This window comes from Staurois parvus, unplaced genomic scaffold, assembly GCF_062004578.1.
Source record: "Staurois parvus isolate SC_StPar_1 unplaced genomic scaffold, SC_StPar_1.0 ptg000530l, whole genome shotgun sequence".
Lineage (NCBI taxonomy): Eukaryota > Metazoa > Chordata > Amphibia > Anura > Ranidae > Staurois > Staurois parvus.
In genome coordinates, this window is record NW_028318326.1 from 741,542 (window position 1) to 757,705 (window position 16,164).

General features: G+C 47.4%; 1 protein-coding gene across 6 annotated transcripts in view; it reads left to right on the top strand.

The window, feature by feature from the left end:
• Positions 1 to 16,164, top strand: part of ZNF385B (zinc finger protein 385B) — a 708,580-nt gene that overhangs the window by 600,921 nt on the left and 91,495 nt on the right. For all 6 annotated transcript variants that reach the window (XM_089690377.1, XM_089690379.1, XM_089690378.1 and 3 more), the window contains one exon: positions 5,600 to 5,741. In XM_089690377.1, coding sequence (XP_089546503.1) covers positions 5,600 to 5,741 — 142 coding nt within the window. The remainder of the gene's footprint in view (positions 1 to 5,599; positions 5,742 to 16,164) is intronic.

Below are 16,164 nucleotides of genomic sequence, written 5' to 3' on the forward strand. Positions count from 1 at the left end.
AAACTTTAAAGACCGTGATCAAATCGACTTCAAATGATAACTGAAAATAAATGAAACTGGAAATGGAAATTTGGAATTGTGGCCATTGGGAAAAAGATAGTTATCGGTAATGATCATTTAATGTACAAAGTCCCTGAGAAAAAGTAGAATCTGTTCAAATGACCAGAATGGTACAATGTAATGATTTCAGAAAATGTAATTATTATTTTAAAGTATATTTAAAGGTACAGTTAACTTTATATAGTTTTGGATAGAGTAGGGTAGGGTTAGATATTTATCAAAATTGTACTGCTGCTTTTGTCCCCACTGGGGAGATCACCCCTATTTGTCTTGGTGACCTTTGTCATAGAGACAGATAATACAAAGAAAACAATTTTAGAACTGTCACTAGAGCAAGAGGTGAGGGAAATTCATTCAGTAGGGACCTCTGCACTGGTGACATCTCTCTAATATGGGAACTCTGTTCACGCTTTAAAGATTGTTCTTATTTCCCATTGCATGTTCAGGATAGGAAGGGAAAACCCCCCAGTGGGACACAGGCAGCAAAAAAATTAACTAATAGGGGGTTGGCTCTTTCCTACGCGATAAAAAAGAGAACACCAGCCTCATGTAAAATCCTCAGTATATTTTTATTAAACATAATATCTTGTACTCACAAAAGATAGAAACTCTCTTGATCCAGTAGATGCAAACATCCATGCTACAGAATGTAATCACTGCCTCCAATGTGCTTAATCACTTGCCCTCCAGAGGATTTACCCCCCTTCCTGACCAGGCCATTTTTTGCAATGCGTTACTTTAACTGACAATTGTGCAGTCATGAAACGCTGCACTCAAACTAAATTTACGTCCTTTTTTTACTACAAATAAAGCTTTCTTTCAGTGGTATTTGATTGCCTCTGTGTTTTTTTATTGTTTACGCTATAAACAAAAAAAGACCGACAATTTTGAGAAATAAACTATATTTTCTACTTTTTGCTATTAAACATGTCCAGTAAAAAAATGTAAAAAATTAAATTGTCATAAAATTAGGCCAAAATGTATTCTGCTACATGTCTTTACTAAAATAAAATCCCAATACGTGTAAATGAATTGGTTTACGTGAAAGTTATTGTGTTTACAAATGACAATATGTACACTGGAATTTTTTTTTTACTAGTAATGGCGGCGATCAGTGACTTATAGCGGGACTGCGTTACTGCAGGACCGCGGCAGGCATTCTGACACTGGGTGGAACTGATTTGCTGTCACTGACATCCCCAGTGACACCAATACAGTGATCAGTGCTAATAAAAAGCACTGACACTGTACTAATGGCACTGGGCAGGAAGGGGTTAACATGTGGGGTGATCAAAGGGTTAACTGTGTGCTGTGTGCTGTTTTACTATGTGGGCTGTACGTGTGTTTCACTGTAAGCACACTTCTTTGTATGGGTCTGCTATGCAGAGCCTTAAAAAGCAGTGTGTAGGAGCTGACAGGGGACAGATCTGTGTTGTTTATACACGGGTCTCTCCCCCATCTGAGATACTCCGATCACTGGGTGTTGCCGAGTAATCACTGTCCAGGACCCAGTGATTGACAGCCGAGGCCGCGAATTGCAGCATGGGTAGGGCACGCATGCAGCTCATGTGTGCCCCCTACCCGGTGATGCAAAATCACGTGTATATACATGATTTTGTGTACCCCTGCTGCCCTGTAGCAGTATTTCTGCTATAGGGCAGAGGGGAAGCTGTTAATGGCTTACTTGTTTCAGGGGTGTGCCCCCTTCTTCAGAGCCTGGAGTATCTTGGGGACAACAATTACATTCTACTGTACAGGTTTGACAGTTGGATATTTGTGTCTATTGGTTCAAGAGGGTTTTTATGGATTTCATTACATGCACTTATACTCCTTTGTGTGTGAAAACTATTGTGTAAATATAAAAATGTATTGAGGATTTTACACAATGCTGGTGTGCTTTCTGTTTGTTTGCCTAAGGATTTCTTAGTCTGAAGGGGGCTGCAAGGCCATGGACTCAATTTGTATTCAGAATTTGAGAAACCTAGAGTAAAGTATGTTGGAGGTGATTCAATAGTTTGTCTCCCTTCAAGGCTTGAGTACTGACATTTGTGTTTTCACCTTCCTTACTTTATTTATTTATTACAAGTACTATATAGCGCCATTGATTTACGCATCGCTTTACATATACAGTATATTGTACACTCACATCAGTCCCTGTCCTCAAGGAGTTTACAATGTAAGGTCCCTAACCCACATTTGTACATATACTAGGGCCAATATAGGCAGGAGCCAATCAACTTACCAGCATTTCTTTGGAGTGTGGGAGGAAATCAGAGGATACCCAGGCAGGCACAGGGAGAACATGCAAACTCCAGGCAGGTATTGTCATGGTTGGAATTTGAACCAATGACCCTAGTGCTGCTAGGCAGAAGTGCTAACCAATTAGCCACAGTGCTGCCTCTACTCTATCCAAAACTTTTTTTGTATTTCACATGCACTTTAATTGAAGATAATAATGTTTTCTCAGTTTAAAGCTGAAATGTACATACGGCAGTTTTTACATAGTTACATTGGTCCAGCCTAGACCAATGTAAGCATGTATATGCCACACCTGTGGGATCCCTGGGGAAACTGTAAACCACTGTAGTAGGAACTGCTACTATATTGGTTGGCACTAACTTCTGGGCCCCATTTCAATTAATGCAAAGCATTATCTGATTGGGTGAGGTGGAGATAGTGATGTCACCATCCCACCTTTCCACCTCGTCCAATCAGAGAACGCTTTGCAATCATTGAGAAAACATAAAGTGTTCCCTGAGTGACGCCTGTGTCGAGCAAGCCACAATCTATGTTCACAGTGCAGTAGGGCAGGCGCCCAGCAGGGGACCTGGAAGCTAGTGGTGATCATTGAGGTACTGGTGCCTACTACATTGACTTCCAGCTTCTATAGGGATCCCACAGGTTTGGTACATACATATTTACATTGGTGGAAGCTGCAGAAATGTAATTATGTAAAAATTGTCATACTTAAACTTCAGCTTTAAATAAATGTTAGTAATTTGTTCCAGAGATAGATAAAATAGATATGATGCTTAAACACAGTAGATGCCCAAGGGGAACCGTGGATGTGCCTATCAACTGAAGAAAAACTTTCAGTGCCGTAATGATGATGTACTGTATGTCAAAATACAGTTGTGAACTTATCCAAAAATCATATCTAAATTCTATGTTTAGGCAAATATTAATTATATACTAATTAGTCCTTTAAGTTTTATTTACGAAAAATTACTTTGTGATATTCTTTATAAATACAGAAAATAAAGAAGAATGAAAAGGATTTTGCTTTGATCTCAACATGAAACATACCTGGGGAAGCTAATAATACATGTTAATGAACTGATTCTTTTCATATTGTGCAAAATAATTACATGAGCACAATAAAGATGTATCTCTATCTTTGGACATCTCCCATGCGAGTTATTTTTGTGATTTCCTGTTTCATTTTACAACATTATCTTGCAGTGCTAATATTCATTCTACAGTATACATATCTTTATATCACAGGACAAATGTAATACAGGAAATGCAATTATGCCAATTAGAGCATTGGTCTGATGATTAAATTTCTGGCAATACTGTTCCAAGGGAATATCTAATTTATTTATGGCACGTTAAGATATAAAAATCATACATAATGAAATCGACCATTTATAACTCAGATAATTTGGGCTTACACTAATGTTAGTAGTTTTCTTCAGTACAAGCCTGTTTAAATGGAGGTATGCACAGTGTTTTATGAACCATGTATTGTTTATTATTAAGTGTACTTATCCTAACATTTAACTTGAGGGGTATGTGAAGGTAGGTACATAGACTTCACATTGTTAACTTATCTTCAAAAAACCTGACAGGGCCCAAAAACTGTAAAGTACTAATGTGTTGGTATAAAAGTTGAGACTTGAAGTCTCTTATATAACATATACATATCAATACCAAGCGTCTTCTAGAGATACACAACGGCAACAGGAAAACGGGACATTTTCTTCCTGATTCAACATAACTGCGCAGAAGTGCACACAGCAAGATCCATAAAAACATGGATGAGCAAGTTAGGGGTGGAGGAACTTGACTGGCCTGCACAAAGTCCTGACCTCAACCCGATAGAACATTTTGTTGAATTAGAGTGGAGACTGTGAGCCAGGCCTTCTCGTATGACATCAATGCCTGACCTCACAAATGCTCTTCTGGAAGAATGGTTAAACATTCCCATAAACACACTCCTAAACCTTGTGGACAGCCTTCCCAGAAGAGTTGAAGCTGCTATGGCTGCAAAGGGTGGGCCAACTCAATATTGAACCCTATGGACTAAGACTGGGATGCCATTAACTTTTTGAGGACCATAAGATTACGGATTTCGTACACTTCAGTTGCTGTAACTAAGCCATTTCATGAAATAATTGGCAAAAAGCTAGATCCATTTGTTGATAAGAACTAATATTTTGACTCAAACCAGAAAAAAAAATATTTTAAGTTCTTAATCAGATGATACAGGCAATTAAAAACATGGGACAAATATGTCCCTTGGTCCTCAAAGGGTTAAAGTTCATGTGTGTGCAAAGGCAGACGTCCCAATACTTTTGACAATATAGTGTATGTGACTATCACTATAATTTCCAGAATTGGCACCAATTTCTCAGTTCACCAGTCATTGCAGACATACTTTATAGTACAGGTAAGAGGGCTTTTCATTTTAATAAATTAGGGAAGCAAATTTGGGGTAGTAAAATCATCAACTGCTTACTTCAGAGCTAATATTTGAAAGTCTCATGACACTTTGGTTTCATGTCACATGAGTTGGCATTTTAGAGCACATGATCTGCAGCAATTATCCATTGTGGGTGCCAATGCCAGCATGGTCTGCATTCTTTTTTCACTAAAGAGTTGGCTGACATCAAGGCCCAAGTGCATGTTGCTATATCTCAAGGATAAATTATCCAGATTCTACTTTATACAACCCTGAGGGGTAAGTGATGGCTTTCCTGCCTCCCTAATTGCTGAACAGTCTATTAAAGCATATCTAGCAACACTGCAATTTAGGTCTGCTTTCAGTTGGGATCAGATATAATGGAAGCAGGGGCGGACTGACCATTTGGAAACTCGGGCACTGCCCGAGGGTCTGGGGTCAGTAGGGGCTCCCATGAGATGCCCCTGGTACCTTTTTTATAGGCTTTTTTCAGTTTGGGCAATGACACAGGAGCCCCATGATCCCCTATTGCCCGGGGGCCCCATGAGTTGTCAGTCCACCCCTGAATGGAAGTGATGCTATTATGAAGAACTACAGCTAATTTGCACATAGTATGGTTTAAAATTAACTTAACAGCATGTTTTTCATTGTGTATATATATATATATATATATATATATATATATATATATATATTAGAAAATGCCCAAATGTATTTATGCCACAAAACAGAGGTGCACTACAAATTGTGTTTATTTGGTTTGTGATGTGTTTGTGTTGTTCCCCATTAAAATCATTGCCCCATTGTGTTGTGGTAAAACATAAAGAAGTAAGCCTGATTTGTTCTCCTTTGTAGAGCCAAGCCGAGGCACACTACAAAGGCAGTAAACATGCCAAGAAGCTCAAAGCACTAGAGTCAACGAAAAATAAGCAAAAAACCGGTTCGCTCAAGGACAGCACCAAGGCTATTACAAGTGCAACGGCCAACCACAAATCAGGTTAATAAAACTGTTGTGTTTGTACTTCATATCTTTTTTTGCCTTACCTAAAGTTTATCTTTGTGACATGTCTCAGCATGTATGTGTGCATGTGTGTACAAAGCCTAATGAATGTCCACATTGATGTATCTCAGAGCTTAAAATGCAGATAAAGCCAAATGATTTTTAACATTTTGGATAGACTTGTGAGGGGTTCAAATTTCTAGATTGAATTGCTGTATGTGTCCCTCCTAGGGAGATTTCATCTATCAATTTGTCCTGGTGACCATTGTCAGTATTGCGTAACAATAAGGAAAATCCAAAATTTTGAGTTGTCTCAGAACAAAATTAGGAGAGTAAACTTTTTGATGGGGACACTTGTTCAAGTGACAACTAGTTTAGAGGGTATTTTACTCACTTTGGAGGGTTTTCAATGACAAGACAAGAAGTAAAGGAAAATCTCCCCAGTGGGACACAAATAGCAAAAAAAAACTGACAGGTTTTAACAATTTCTGACTTTTTCCAAAAAAATATCTTTAGATATAATTTGAAATGTCAATATTCAAAAGAATGGTCAGGAAGTGAATAGTTACATGACAGATCAGTCCTCCCAAAACCGATATTGAGATGTTGGATAATCAAACCATGAAATTATTTCATATATATTCTATCAGTGTTATATGTGTGATTGAGTTCCTTAGTCTGCACACTCATCATGGTCATAATGAAGAATCTCCACTCTCCCTGTTGGATTTTTTATTTATTTTATATTATGGAGAAAACAACAGGTATAGTTGGAACATCCAAATGCAGGAACACTCAAAACGTCCAGGGGGACAAGATATAAGCAAGGATATAAGAATTTAGGAGCCAACTGTGCACATCAGTATTCACCTAAAACAAAATATCTTTTAGGTTGGACTAACTAGGAATAATTTTGAAACCTTGCATGATTCATTGGAAATCTCTAGAGTAAAAGTATCAGTTGTTCACCTGCAATTCAAGCCACCATTAATCCATTAAAGTATTCTTCCTTCTTTTCTCTCTTCTTTTTCCTTCGTAAAACTGACATAAAAACCGAAAGCAGTGGTTTGCAAATCTTATAAAGCCATATTTTATTCACATTAGAAAATAGAAAACATATCAAATGTTTTAAATCAGAAAATGTACCAATTTAAGAAAAAAATAAGGTATTTTTGAAATTGATGGCAGCAACACGCCTCACAAAAGTTGGAATTGGGCAACAAAGAGCTCTTGAGATTTGTGAATCATTGCATTCTGTTTTTATGTATATCTGACACAGAAACCCAACTTCTTTTGAATTGGGGTTGTATATGAAGGCAGGCAGCTGCTTCATGTAAAAATCCTTTCTTCATGCTGCTGGATACTGCCCAGTGCAGCAATCTTTAAATGTTGCAGGGGATAACAGCAGAGGCTCTAAGTGTGAAGGACTTGCACCTCTTGCCCTCTCCTTCCTGCCCCCTCTGCCATTCACATAATATGTACTATTATTGTCCCAAAGTGCAACACTGAAAGAGACATGGATGAATGACAGGATCTCCCCTTCCCATTCACAGAATGTGTTGCATTGTGGGACAATAATACTACTAGTTCTGTAAATGGTTGAGGGGGCAGAAAGGGGCAGGTGAGCTGCACAAGTACAACATACTCACAGCTGCAGCTGTTATTCCTATCAGCATTAGAAGATTACCACTCTGAACAGCAACTGGCGGCATGAAGGAAGAATTTCTACTATGGTAGCAGCCTGCAGACATGCATATCAATGCCGGTAACTAATATGCTTGGTGCTGTATCCCCCCCCCCAAAAAAAGAAAATGACTAAACCAGCCTCCGGCTTTAATATATAAAGTAATTAGAGATGAGCGAAGAAATGAAAAATTCGATTCGACTGATTCGGCGAATTCGTGGACAATATTCGATTCGAGTCGAATAAATTCGCTGTGAATTTAACTTAAAAAAGGGTGTTTCTAGGCTTCAGAGAGACTTAATATTAGTGCAGAACACTGTACCTTTAATTTAAATGCCCTTGGAGTCTGCTGGGGAAGAGAAATAATACTGTCAGTCAGTATGACATGCAGATGAGTGCCGTCGATCTTAGAATCACCGCACACTTCACTCATTTGGGCAGTCACGGGGCCAAAACCAGAGTGTGGAGCCACAGTGTGGCGGTGGAGGCAGCAGCAATGGGAGGCCATACAGCACCCTATGACAAAAATGGAAACCACCAGCAGTGTGAGGAGACCTGAAAGTGGCACATGGCAGAGTGTGGCGATAGAGACAGCAGCAATGGGAGGCCGTACAGGGACCCATGACACACTCTGGACCTGGCAGCAGCATGAGGAGGCGGTACAGGGGCCCATGACAGATTACGGGCCTGGCAGCAGCATGAGGAGTCGGTACAGGGGCCCATGGCAGATTACGGGCCTGGCAGCAGCAATGGGAGGCCGTACAGGGACCCATGACACACTCTGGACCTGGCAGCAGCATGGGGAGGCGGTACAGGGGCCCATGACAGATTACGGGCCTGGCAGCAGCATGAGGAGTCGGTACGGGGGCCCATGACACACTCTGGACCTGGCAGCAGCATGAGGAGGCGGTACAGGGGCGCATGACAGATTACGAGCCTGGCAGCAGCAACTTGGACAGGAGGACGTTCAGCTTCTGCACCGTCGGGTGCGTGCTCGCAAACTGTTGTCTCTTGGAAACGGATTCCAAGAAAGACTGCTGACGGAATCCGTGAAGAGGAGTAGCAGGAGAAGGAGCATCTGAACGAGCGGAATATGCCAACAAGCGACAACAGTGGCCCATGACAGATTACGGGCCTGGCAGCAGCATGAGGAGTCGGTACGGGGGCCCATGGCAGATTACGGGCCTGGCAGCAGCTATGGGAGGCCCGTAATCTGCCAGCACCCTATGACAAAAAATGGAACCCACCAGCAGTGTGAGGAGACCTGAAAGTGGCACATGGCAGAGTGTGGCGATGGAGACAGCAGCAATGGGAGGCCGTACAGGGACCCATGAGAGACTCTGGACCTGGCAGCAGCATGAGGAGGCGGTATAGGGGCCCATGGCAGATTAGGGGCCTGGCAGCAGCTATGGGAGGCCCGTAATCTGCCAGCACCCTATGACAAAAAATGGAACACACCAGCAGTGTGAGGAGACCTGAAAGTGGCACATGGCAGAGTGTGGCGATGGAGGCAGCAGCAATGGGAGGCCGTACAGGGACCCATGAGAGACTCTGGACTTGGCAGCAGCATGAGGAGGCGGTATAGGGGCCCATGGCAGATTAGGGGCCTGGCAGCAGCTATGGGAGGCCCGTAATCTGCCAGCACCCTATGACAAAAAATGGAACACACCAGCAGTGTGAGGAGACCTGAAAGTGGCACATGTTTGGGGCATGATTCATGGCGGATTTAGTCAGTTGTGTCAGGAACTGGTGGTTTGAAATCCAGACTAATCCACGCCTGATTCATTTTCACAAACGTGAGTCTCTCCACACTTTGGGTGGACAGTCGTGTCCTCCGCGGAGTTGCAATACCTCCTGCCGCACTAAACACGCGCTCCGATGCCACGCTACTGGCCGGGCATGACAGCCTTTCAAGGGCAAATTCAGCTAGTTGGGGCCAAAGGTCAAGTTTCGTTGCCCAGTAGTCAAGGGGATTGTCTACCTCGGTTGGCAGGGTGCTGTCCAAGTAGGCCTAAGCCTGTTGTTTGAGGTCCTGCTCCAGGTCCACCTGATGCTGCTGCTGCTGCTGCGGCTGGTTAGTAGTTTCCTCACTGCGCTGGTGAAGAAAGCTACTCATCATCGACTGCAGACTGAGGCAGCCGCTGCTGGTGGAGCTGCCACTGCTCCTACCACCCCACCCCTCCCCTGCTGCCATGGCAGCGGAACACGAGCGCACAGGGCCCACAGTGTCTGAGGATGGACGTTGGCGCAGACAGGCAGAGACCAGCTGACTACATAGGTGTTTTTTATAGTACGTTATTTTGGCCTCCCTCTCAGCAGGTGTGAAAAAGGCCACCATTTTTGAACGGTAGCGAGGGTCCAACAAGGTGGACAGCCAAAAGTCATCCCTCTGTCTGATGGTTATTATTCGGCTGTCGCTACGCAAGCAACCGAGCATGCTATGGGCCATTTGTGCCAAGGAATGCGAGGGACTCCCTGCCTCCATCTCCACAGCATACTGCCACGGTGCGTCTAGGTCCTCTGTCTCCTCTTCCTCCTCCTCTACCAGATGCTCCTGCTCCTCCACTCCTGTCCGCTGAGTGGAAAAACCACCCATTTCACTCAATAATTCCTGAGCACCAATGTCCTCCTCTACCTCCTCCTCTTCTTCCAGTCCTGCCCCCACAGGGGCCATGTGGCGTTGAGATCTGTGCGCCACGTCTACCGCACCCTGACCAGCCATTGTTAACAGCATTTGTTCCAGGACGTGCAACAGAGGAATGACGTCGTTCATCCCATAGTCCTGCCGACTCACGAATAGCGTGGCCTCCTCAAAGGGCCTGAGCAAGCGCAGGTGTCACGCATGAGCTGCCAATGGCTGACATCTAAGTTACACAGGGAGTACCTTTATCTGCTTTTAACATCAGGAAATCTGTGATGGCCTTTTGCTGTTCGTAAAGGCGGTCTAACATATGTAGGGTTGAATTCCACCTTGTTGCAACGTCACAGCATGAGGAGTCGGTATAGGGGCCCATGGCAGATTAGGGGCCTGGCAGCAGTTATGGGAGGCCCATAATCTGCCAGCACCCTATGACAAAAAATGGAACACACCAGCAGTGTGAGGAGACCTGAAAGTGGCACATGGCAGAGTGTGGCGATGGAGACAGCAGCAATGGGAGGCCGTACAGGGACCCATGAGAGACTCTGGACCTGGCAGCAGCATGAGGAGGCGGTATATAGGGGCCTACGGCAGATTAGGGGCCTGGCAGCAGCTATAGGAGGCCCGTAATCTGCCAGCACCCTATGTCAAAAAATTCAACACACCAGCAGTGTGTGAGGAGACCTGAAAGTGGCACATGGCAGAGTGTGGCGATGGAGACAGCAGCAATGGGAGGCCGTACAGGGACCCATGACAGACTCTGGACTTGGCAGCAGCATGAGGAGGCGGTATATAGGGGCTTATGGCAGATTAGGGGCCTGGCAGCAGCTATAGGAGGCCCGTAATCTGCCAGCACCCTATGTCAAAAAATTCAACACACCAGCAGTGTGAGGAGACCTGAAAGTGGCACATGGCAGAGTGTGGCGATGGAGACAGCAGCAATGGGAGGCCGTACAGGGACCCATGACAGACTCTGAACTTGGCAGCAGCATGAGGAGGCGGTATATAGGGGCCCATGGCAGATTAGGGGCCTGGCAGCAGCTATAGGAGGCCCGTAATCTGCCAGCACCCTATGTCAAAAAATTCAACACACCAGCAGTGTGAGGAGACCTGAAAGTGGCACATGGCAGAGTGTGGCGATGGAGACAGCAGCAATGGGAGGCCGTACAGGGACCCATGACAGACTCTGGACTTGGCAGCAGCATGAGGAGGCGGTATATAGGGGCCCATGGCAGATTAGGGGCCTGGCAGCAGCTATGGGAGGCCCGTAATCTGCCAGCACCCTATGTCAAAAAATTCTACACACCAGCAGTGTGTGAGGAGACCTGAAAGTGGCACATGGCAGAGTGTGGCGATGGAGACAGCAGCAATGGGAGGCCGTACAGGGACCCATGACAGACTCTGGACTTGGCAGCAGCATGAGGAGGCGGTATATAGGGGCCCATGGCAGATTAGGGGCCTGGCAGCAGCTATGGGAGGCCCGTAATCTGCCAGCACCCTATGTCAAAAAATTCAACACACCAGCAGTGTGAGGAGACCTGAAAGTGGCACATGGCAGAGTGTGGCGATGGAGACAGCAGCAATGGGAGGCCGTACAGGGACCCATGACAGACTCTGAACTTGGCAGCAGCATGAGGAGGCGGTATATAGGGGCCCATGGCAGATTAGGGGCCTGGCAGCAGCTATAGGAGGCCCGTAATCTGCCAGCACCCTATGTCAAAAAATTCAACACACCAGCAGTGTGAGGAGACCTGAAAGTGGCACATGGCAGAGTGTGGCGATGGAGACAGCAGCAATGGGAGGCCGTACAGGGACCCATGACAGACTCTGGACTTGGCAGCAGCATGAGGAGGCGGTATATAGGGGCCCATGGCAGATTAGGGGCCTGGCAGCAGCTATGGGAGGCCCGTAATCTGCCAGCACCCTATGTCAAAAAATTCTACACACCAGCAGTGTGTGAGGAGACCTGAAAGTGGCACATGGCAGAGTGTGGCGATGGAGACAGCAGCAATGGGAGGCCGTACAGGGACCCATGACAGACTCTGGACTTGGCAGCAGCATGAGGAGGCGGTATATAGGGGCCCATGGCAGATTAGGGGCCTGGCAGCAGCTATGGGAGGCCCGTAATCTGCCAGCACCCTATGTCAAAAAATTCAACACACCAGCAGTGTGTGAGGAGACCTGAAAGTGGCACATGGCAGAGTGTGGCGATGGAGAAAGCAGCAATGGGAGGCCGTACAGGGACCCATGAGAGACTCTGGACCTGGCAGCAGCATGAGGAGGCGGTATATAGGGGCCCATGGCAGATTAGGGGCCTGGCAGCAGCTATGTGAGGCCCGTAATCTGCCTGCACCCTATGTCAAAAAATTAAACACACCAGCAGTGTGAAGAGACCTGAAAGTGGCACATGGCATGAGAGACTCTGGACCTGGCAGCAGCAGGAGGAGGCGGTATAGGGGCCCATGGCTGATTAGGGGCCTGGCAGCAGCTATGTGAGGCCCGTTATCTTGCAGCACCCTATGTCAAAAAATTTAACACACCAGCAGTGTGAAGAGACCTGAAAGTGGCACATGGCAGCAGAGTGTGGCGATGGAGACAGCAGCAATGGGAGGCCGTACAGGGACCCATGAGAGACTCTGGACCTGGCAGCAGCAGGAGGAGGCGGTATAGGGGCCCATGGCTGATTAGGGGCCTGGCAGCAGCTATGTGAGGCCCGTTATCTTGCAGCACCCTATGTCAAAAAATTTAACACACCAGCAGTGTGAAGAGACCTGAAAGTGGCACATGGCAGCAGAGTGTGGCGATGGAGACAGCAGCAATGGGAGGCCGTACAGGGACCCATGAGAGACTCTGGACCTGGCAGCAGCAGGAGGAGGTGGTATATAGGGGCCCATGGCAGATTAGGGGCCTGGCAGCAGCTATGTGAGGCCCGTAATCTGCCTGCACCCTATGTCAAAAAATTTAACACACCAGCAGTGTGAAGAGACCTGAAAGTGGCACATGGCAGCAGAGTGTGGCGATGGAGACAGCAGCAATGGGAGGCCGTACAGGGACCATGACAGACTCTGGACTTGGCAGCAGCATGAGGAGGCGGTATATAGGGGCCTATGGCAGATTAGGGGCCTGGCAGCAGCTATGTGAGGCCCGTAATCTGCCTGCACCCTATGTCAAAAAATTTAACACACCAGCAGTGTGAAGAGACCTGAAAGTGGCACATGGCAGCAGAGTGTGGCGATGGAGACAGCAGCAATGGGAGGCCGTACAGGGACCATGACAGACTCTGGACTTGGCAGCAGCATGAGGAGGCGGTATATAGGGGCCCATGGCAGATTAGGGGCCTGGCAGCAGCTATGTGAGGCCCGTAATCTGCCTGCACCCTATGTCAAAAAATTTAACACACCAGCAGTGTGAAGAGACCTGAAAGTGGCACATGGCAGCAGAGTGTGGCGATGGAGACAGCAGCAATGGGAGGCCGTACAGGGACCATGACAGACTCTGGACTTGGCAGCAGCATGAGGAGGCGGTATATAGGGGCCTATGGCAGATTAGGGGCCTGGCAGCAGCTATGTGAGGCCCGTAATCTGCCTGCACCCTATGTCAAAAAATTTAACACACCAGCAGTGTGAAGAGACCTGAAAGTGGCACATGGCAGCAGAGTGTGGCGATGGAGACAGCAGCAATGGGAGGCCGTACAGGGACCCATGAGAGACTCTGGACCTGGCAGCAGCAGGAGGAGGCGGTATAGGGGCCCATGGCTGATTAGGGGCCTGGCAGCAGCTATGTGAGGCCCGTTATCTTGCAGCACCCTATGTCAAAAAATTTAACACACCAGCAGTGTGAAGAGACCTGAAAGTGGCACATGGCAGCAGAGTGTGGCGATGGAGACAGCAGCAATGGGAGGCCGTACAGGGACCCATGAGAGACTCTGGACCTGGCAGCAGCAGGAGGAGGTGGTATATAGGGGCCCATGGCAGATTAGGGGCCTGGCAGCAGCTATGTGAGGCCCGTAATCTGCCTGCACCCTATGTCAAAAAATTTAACACACCAGCAGTGTGAAGAGACCTGAAAGTGGCACATGGCAGCAGAGTGTGGCGATGGAGACAGCAGCAATGGGAGGCCGTACAGGGACCATGACAGACTCTGGACTTGGCAGCAGCATGAGGAGGCGGTATATAGGGGCCTATGGCAGATTAGGGGCCTGGCAGCAGCTATGTGAGGCCCGTAATCTGCCTGCACCCTATGTCAAAAAATTTAACACACCAGCAGTGTGAAGAGACCTGAAAGTGGCACATGGCAGCAGAGTGTGGCGATGGAGACAGCAGCAATGGGAGGCCGTACAGGGACCCATGAGAGACTCTGGACCTGGCAGCAGCAGGAGGAGGCGGTATAGGGGCCCATGGCTGATTAGGGGCCTGGCAGCAGCTATGTGAGGCCCGTTATCTTGCAGCACCCTATGTCAAAAAATTTAACACACCAGCAGTGTGAAGAGACCTGAAAGTGGCACATGGCAGCAGAGTGTGGCGATGGAGACAGCAGCAATGGGAGGCCGTACATAGACCCATGAGAGACTCTGGACCTGGCAGCAGCAGGAGGAGGTGGTATATAGGGGCCCATGGCAGATTAGGGGCCTGGCAGCAGCTATGTGAGGCCCGTAATCTGCCTGCACCCTATGTCAAAAAATTTAACACACCAGCAGTGTGAAGAGACCTGAAAGTGGCACATGGCAGCAGAGTGTGGCGATGGAGACAGCAGCAATGGGAGGCCGTACAGGGACCATGACAGACTCTGGACTTGGCAGCAGCATGAGGAGGCGGTATATAGGGGCCTATGGCAGATTAGGGGCCTGGCAGCAGCTATGTGAGGCCCGTAATCTGCCTGCACCCTATGTCAAAAAATTTAACACACCAGCAGTGTGAAGAGACCTGAAAGTGGCACATGGCAGCAGAGTGTGGCGATGGAGACAGCAGCAATGGGAGGCCGTACAGGGACCCATGAGAGACTCTGGACCTGGCAGCAGCAGGAGGAGGCGGTATAGGGGCCCATGGCTGATTAGGGGCCTGGCAGCAGCTATGTGAGGCCCGTTATCTTGCAGCACCCTATGTCAAAAAATTTAACACACCAGCAGTGTGAAGAGACCTGAAAGTGGCACATGGCAGCAGAGTGTGGCGATGGAGACAGCAGCAATGGGAGGCCGTACAGGGACCCATGAGAGACTCTGGACCTGGCAGCAGCAGGAGGAGGTGGTATATAGGGGCCCATGGCAGATTAGGGGCCTGGCAGCAGCTATGTGAGGCCCGTAATCTGCCTGCACCCTATGTCAAAAAATTTAACACACCAGCAGTGTGAAGAGACCTGAAAGTGGCACATGGCAGCAGAGTGTGGCGATGGAGACAGCAGCAATGGGAGGCCGTACAGGGACCATGACAGACTCTGGACTTGGCAGCAGCATGAGGAGGCGGTATATAGGGGCCTATGGCAGATTAGGGGCCTGGCAGCAGCTATGTGAGGCCCGTAATCTGCCTGCACCCTATGTCAAAAAATTTAACACACCAGCAGTGTGAAGAGACCTGAAAGTGGCACATGGCAGCAGAGTGTGGCGATGGAGACAGCAGCAATGGGAGGCCGTACAGGGACCATGACAGACTCTGGACTTGGCAGCAGCATGAGGAGGCGGTATATAGGGGCCCATGGCAGATTAGGGGCCTGGCAGCAGCTATGTGAGGCCCGTAATCTGCCTGCACCCTATGTCAAAAAATTTAACACACCAGCAGTGTGAAGAGACCTGAAAGTGGCACATGGCAGCAGAGTGTGGCGATGGAGACAGCAGCAATGGGAGGCCGTACAGGGACCATGACAGACTCTGGACTTGGCAGCAGCATGAGGAGGCGGTATATAGGGGCCTATGGCAGATTAGGGGCCTGGCAGCAGCTATGTGAGGCCCGTAATCTGCCTGCACCCTATGTCAAAAAATTTAACACACCAGCAGTGTGAAGAGACCTGAAAGTGGCACATGGCAGCAGAGTGTGGCGATGGAGACAGCAGCAATGGGAGGCCGTACAGGGACCCATGAGAGACTCTGGACCTGGCAGCAGCAGGAG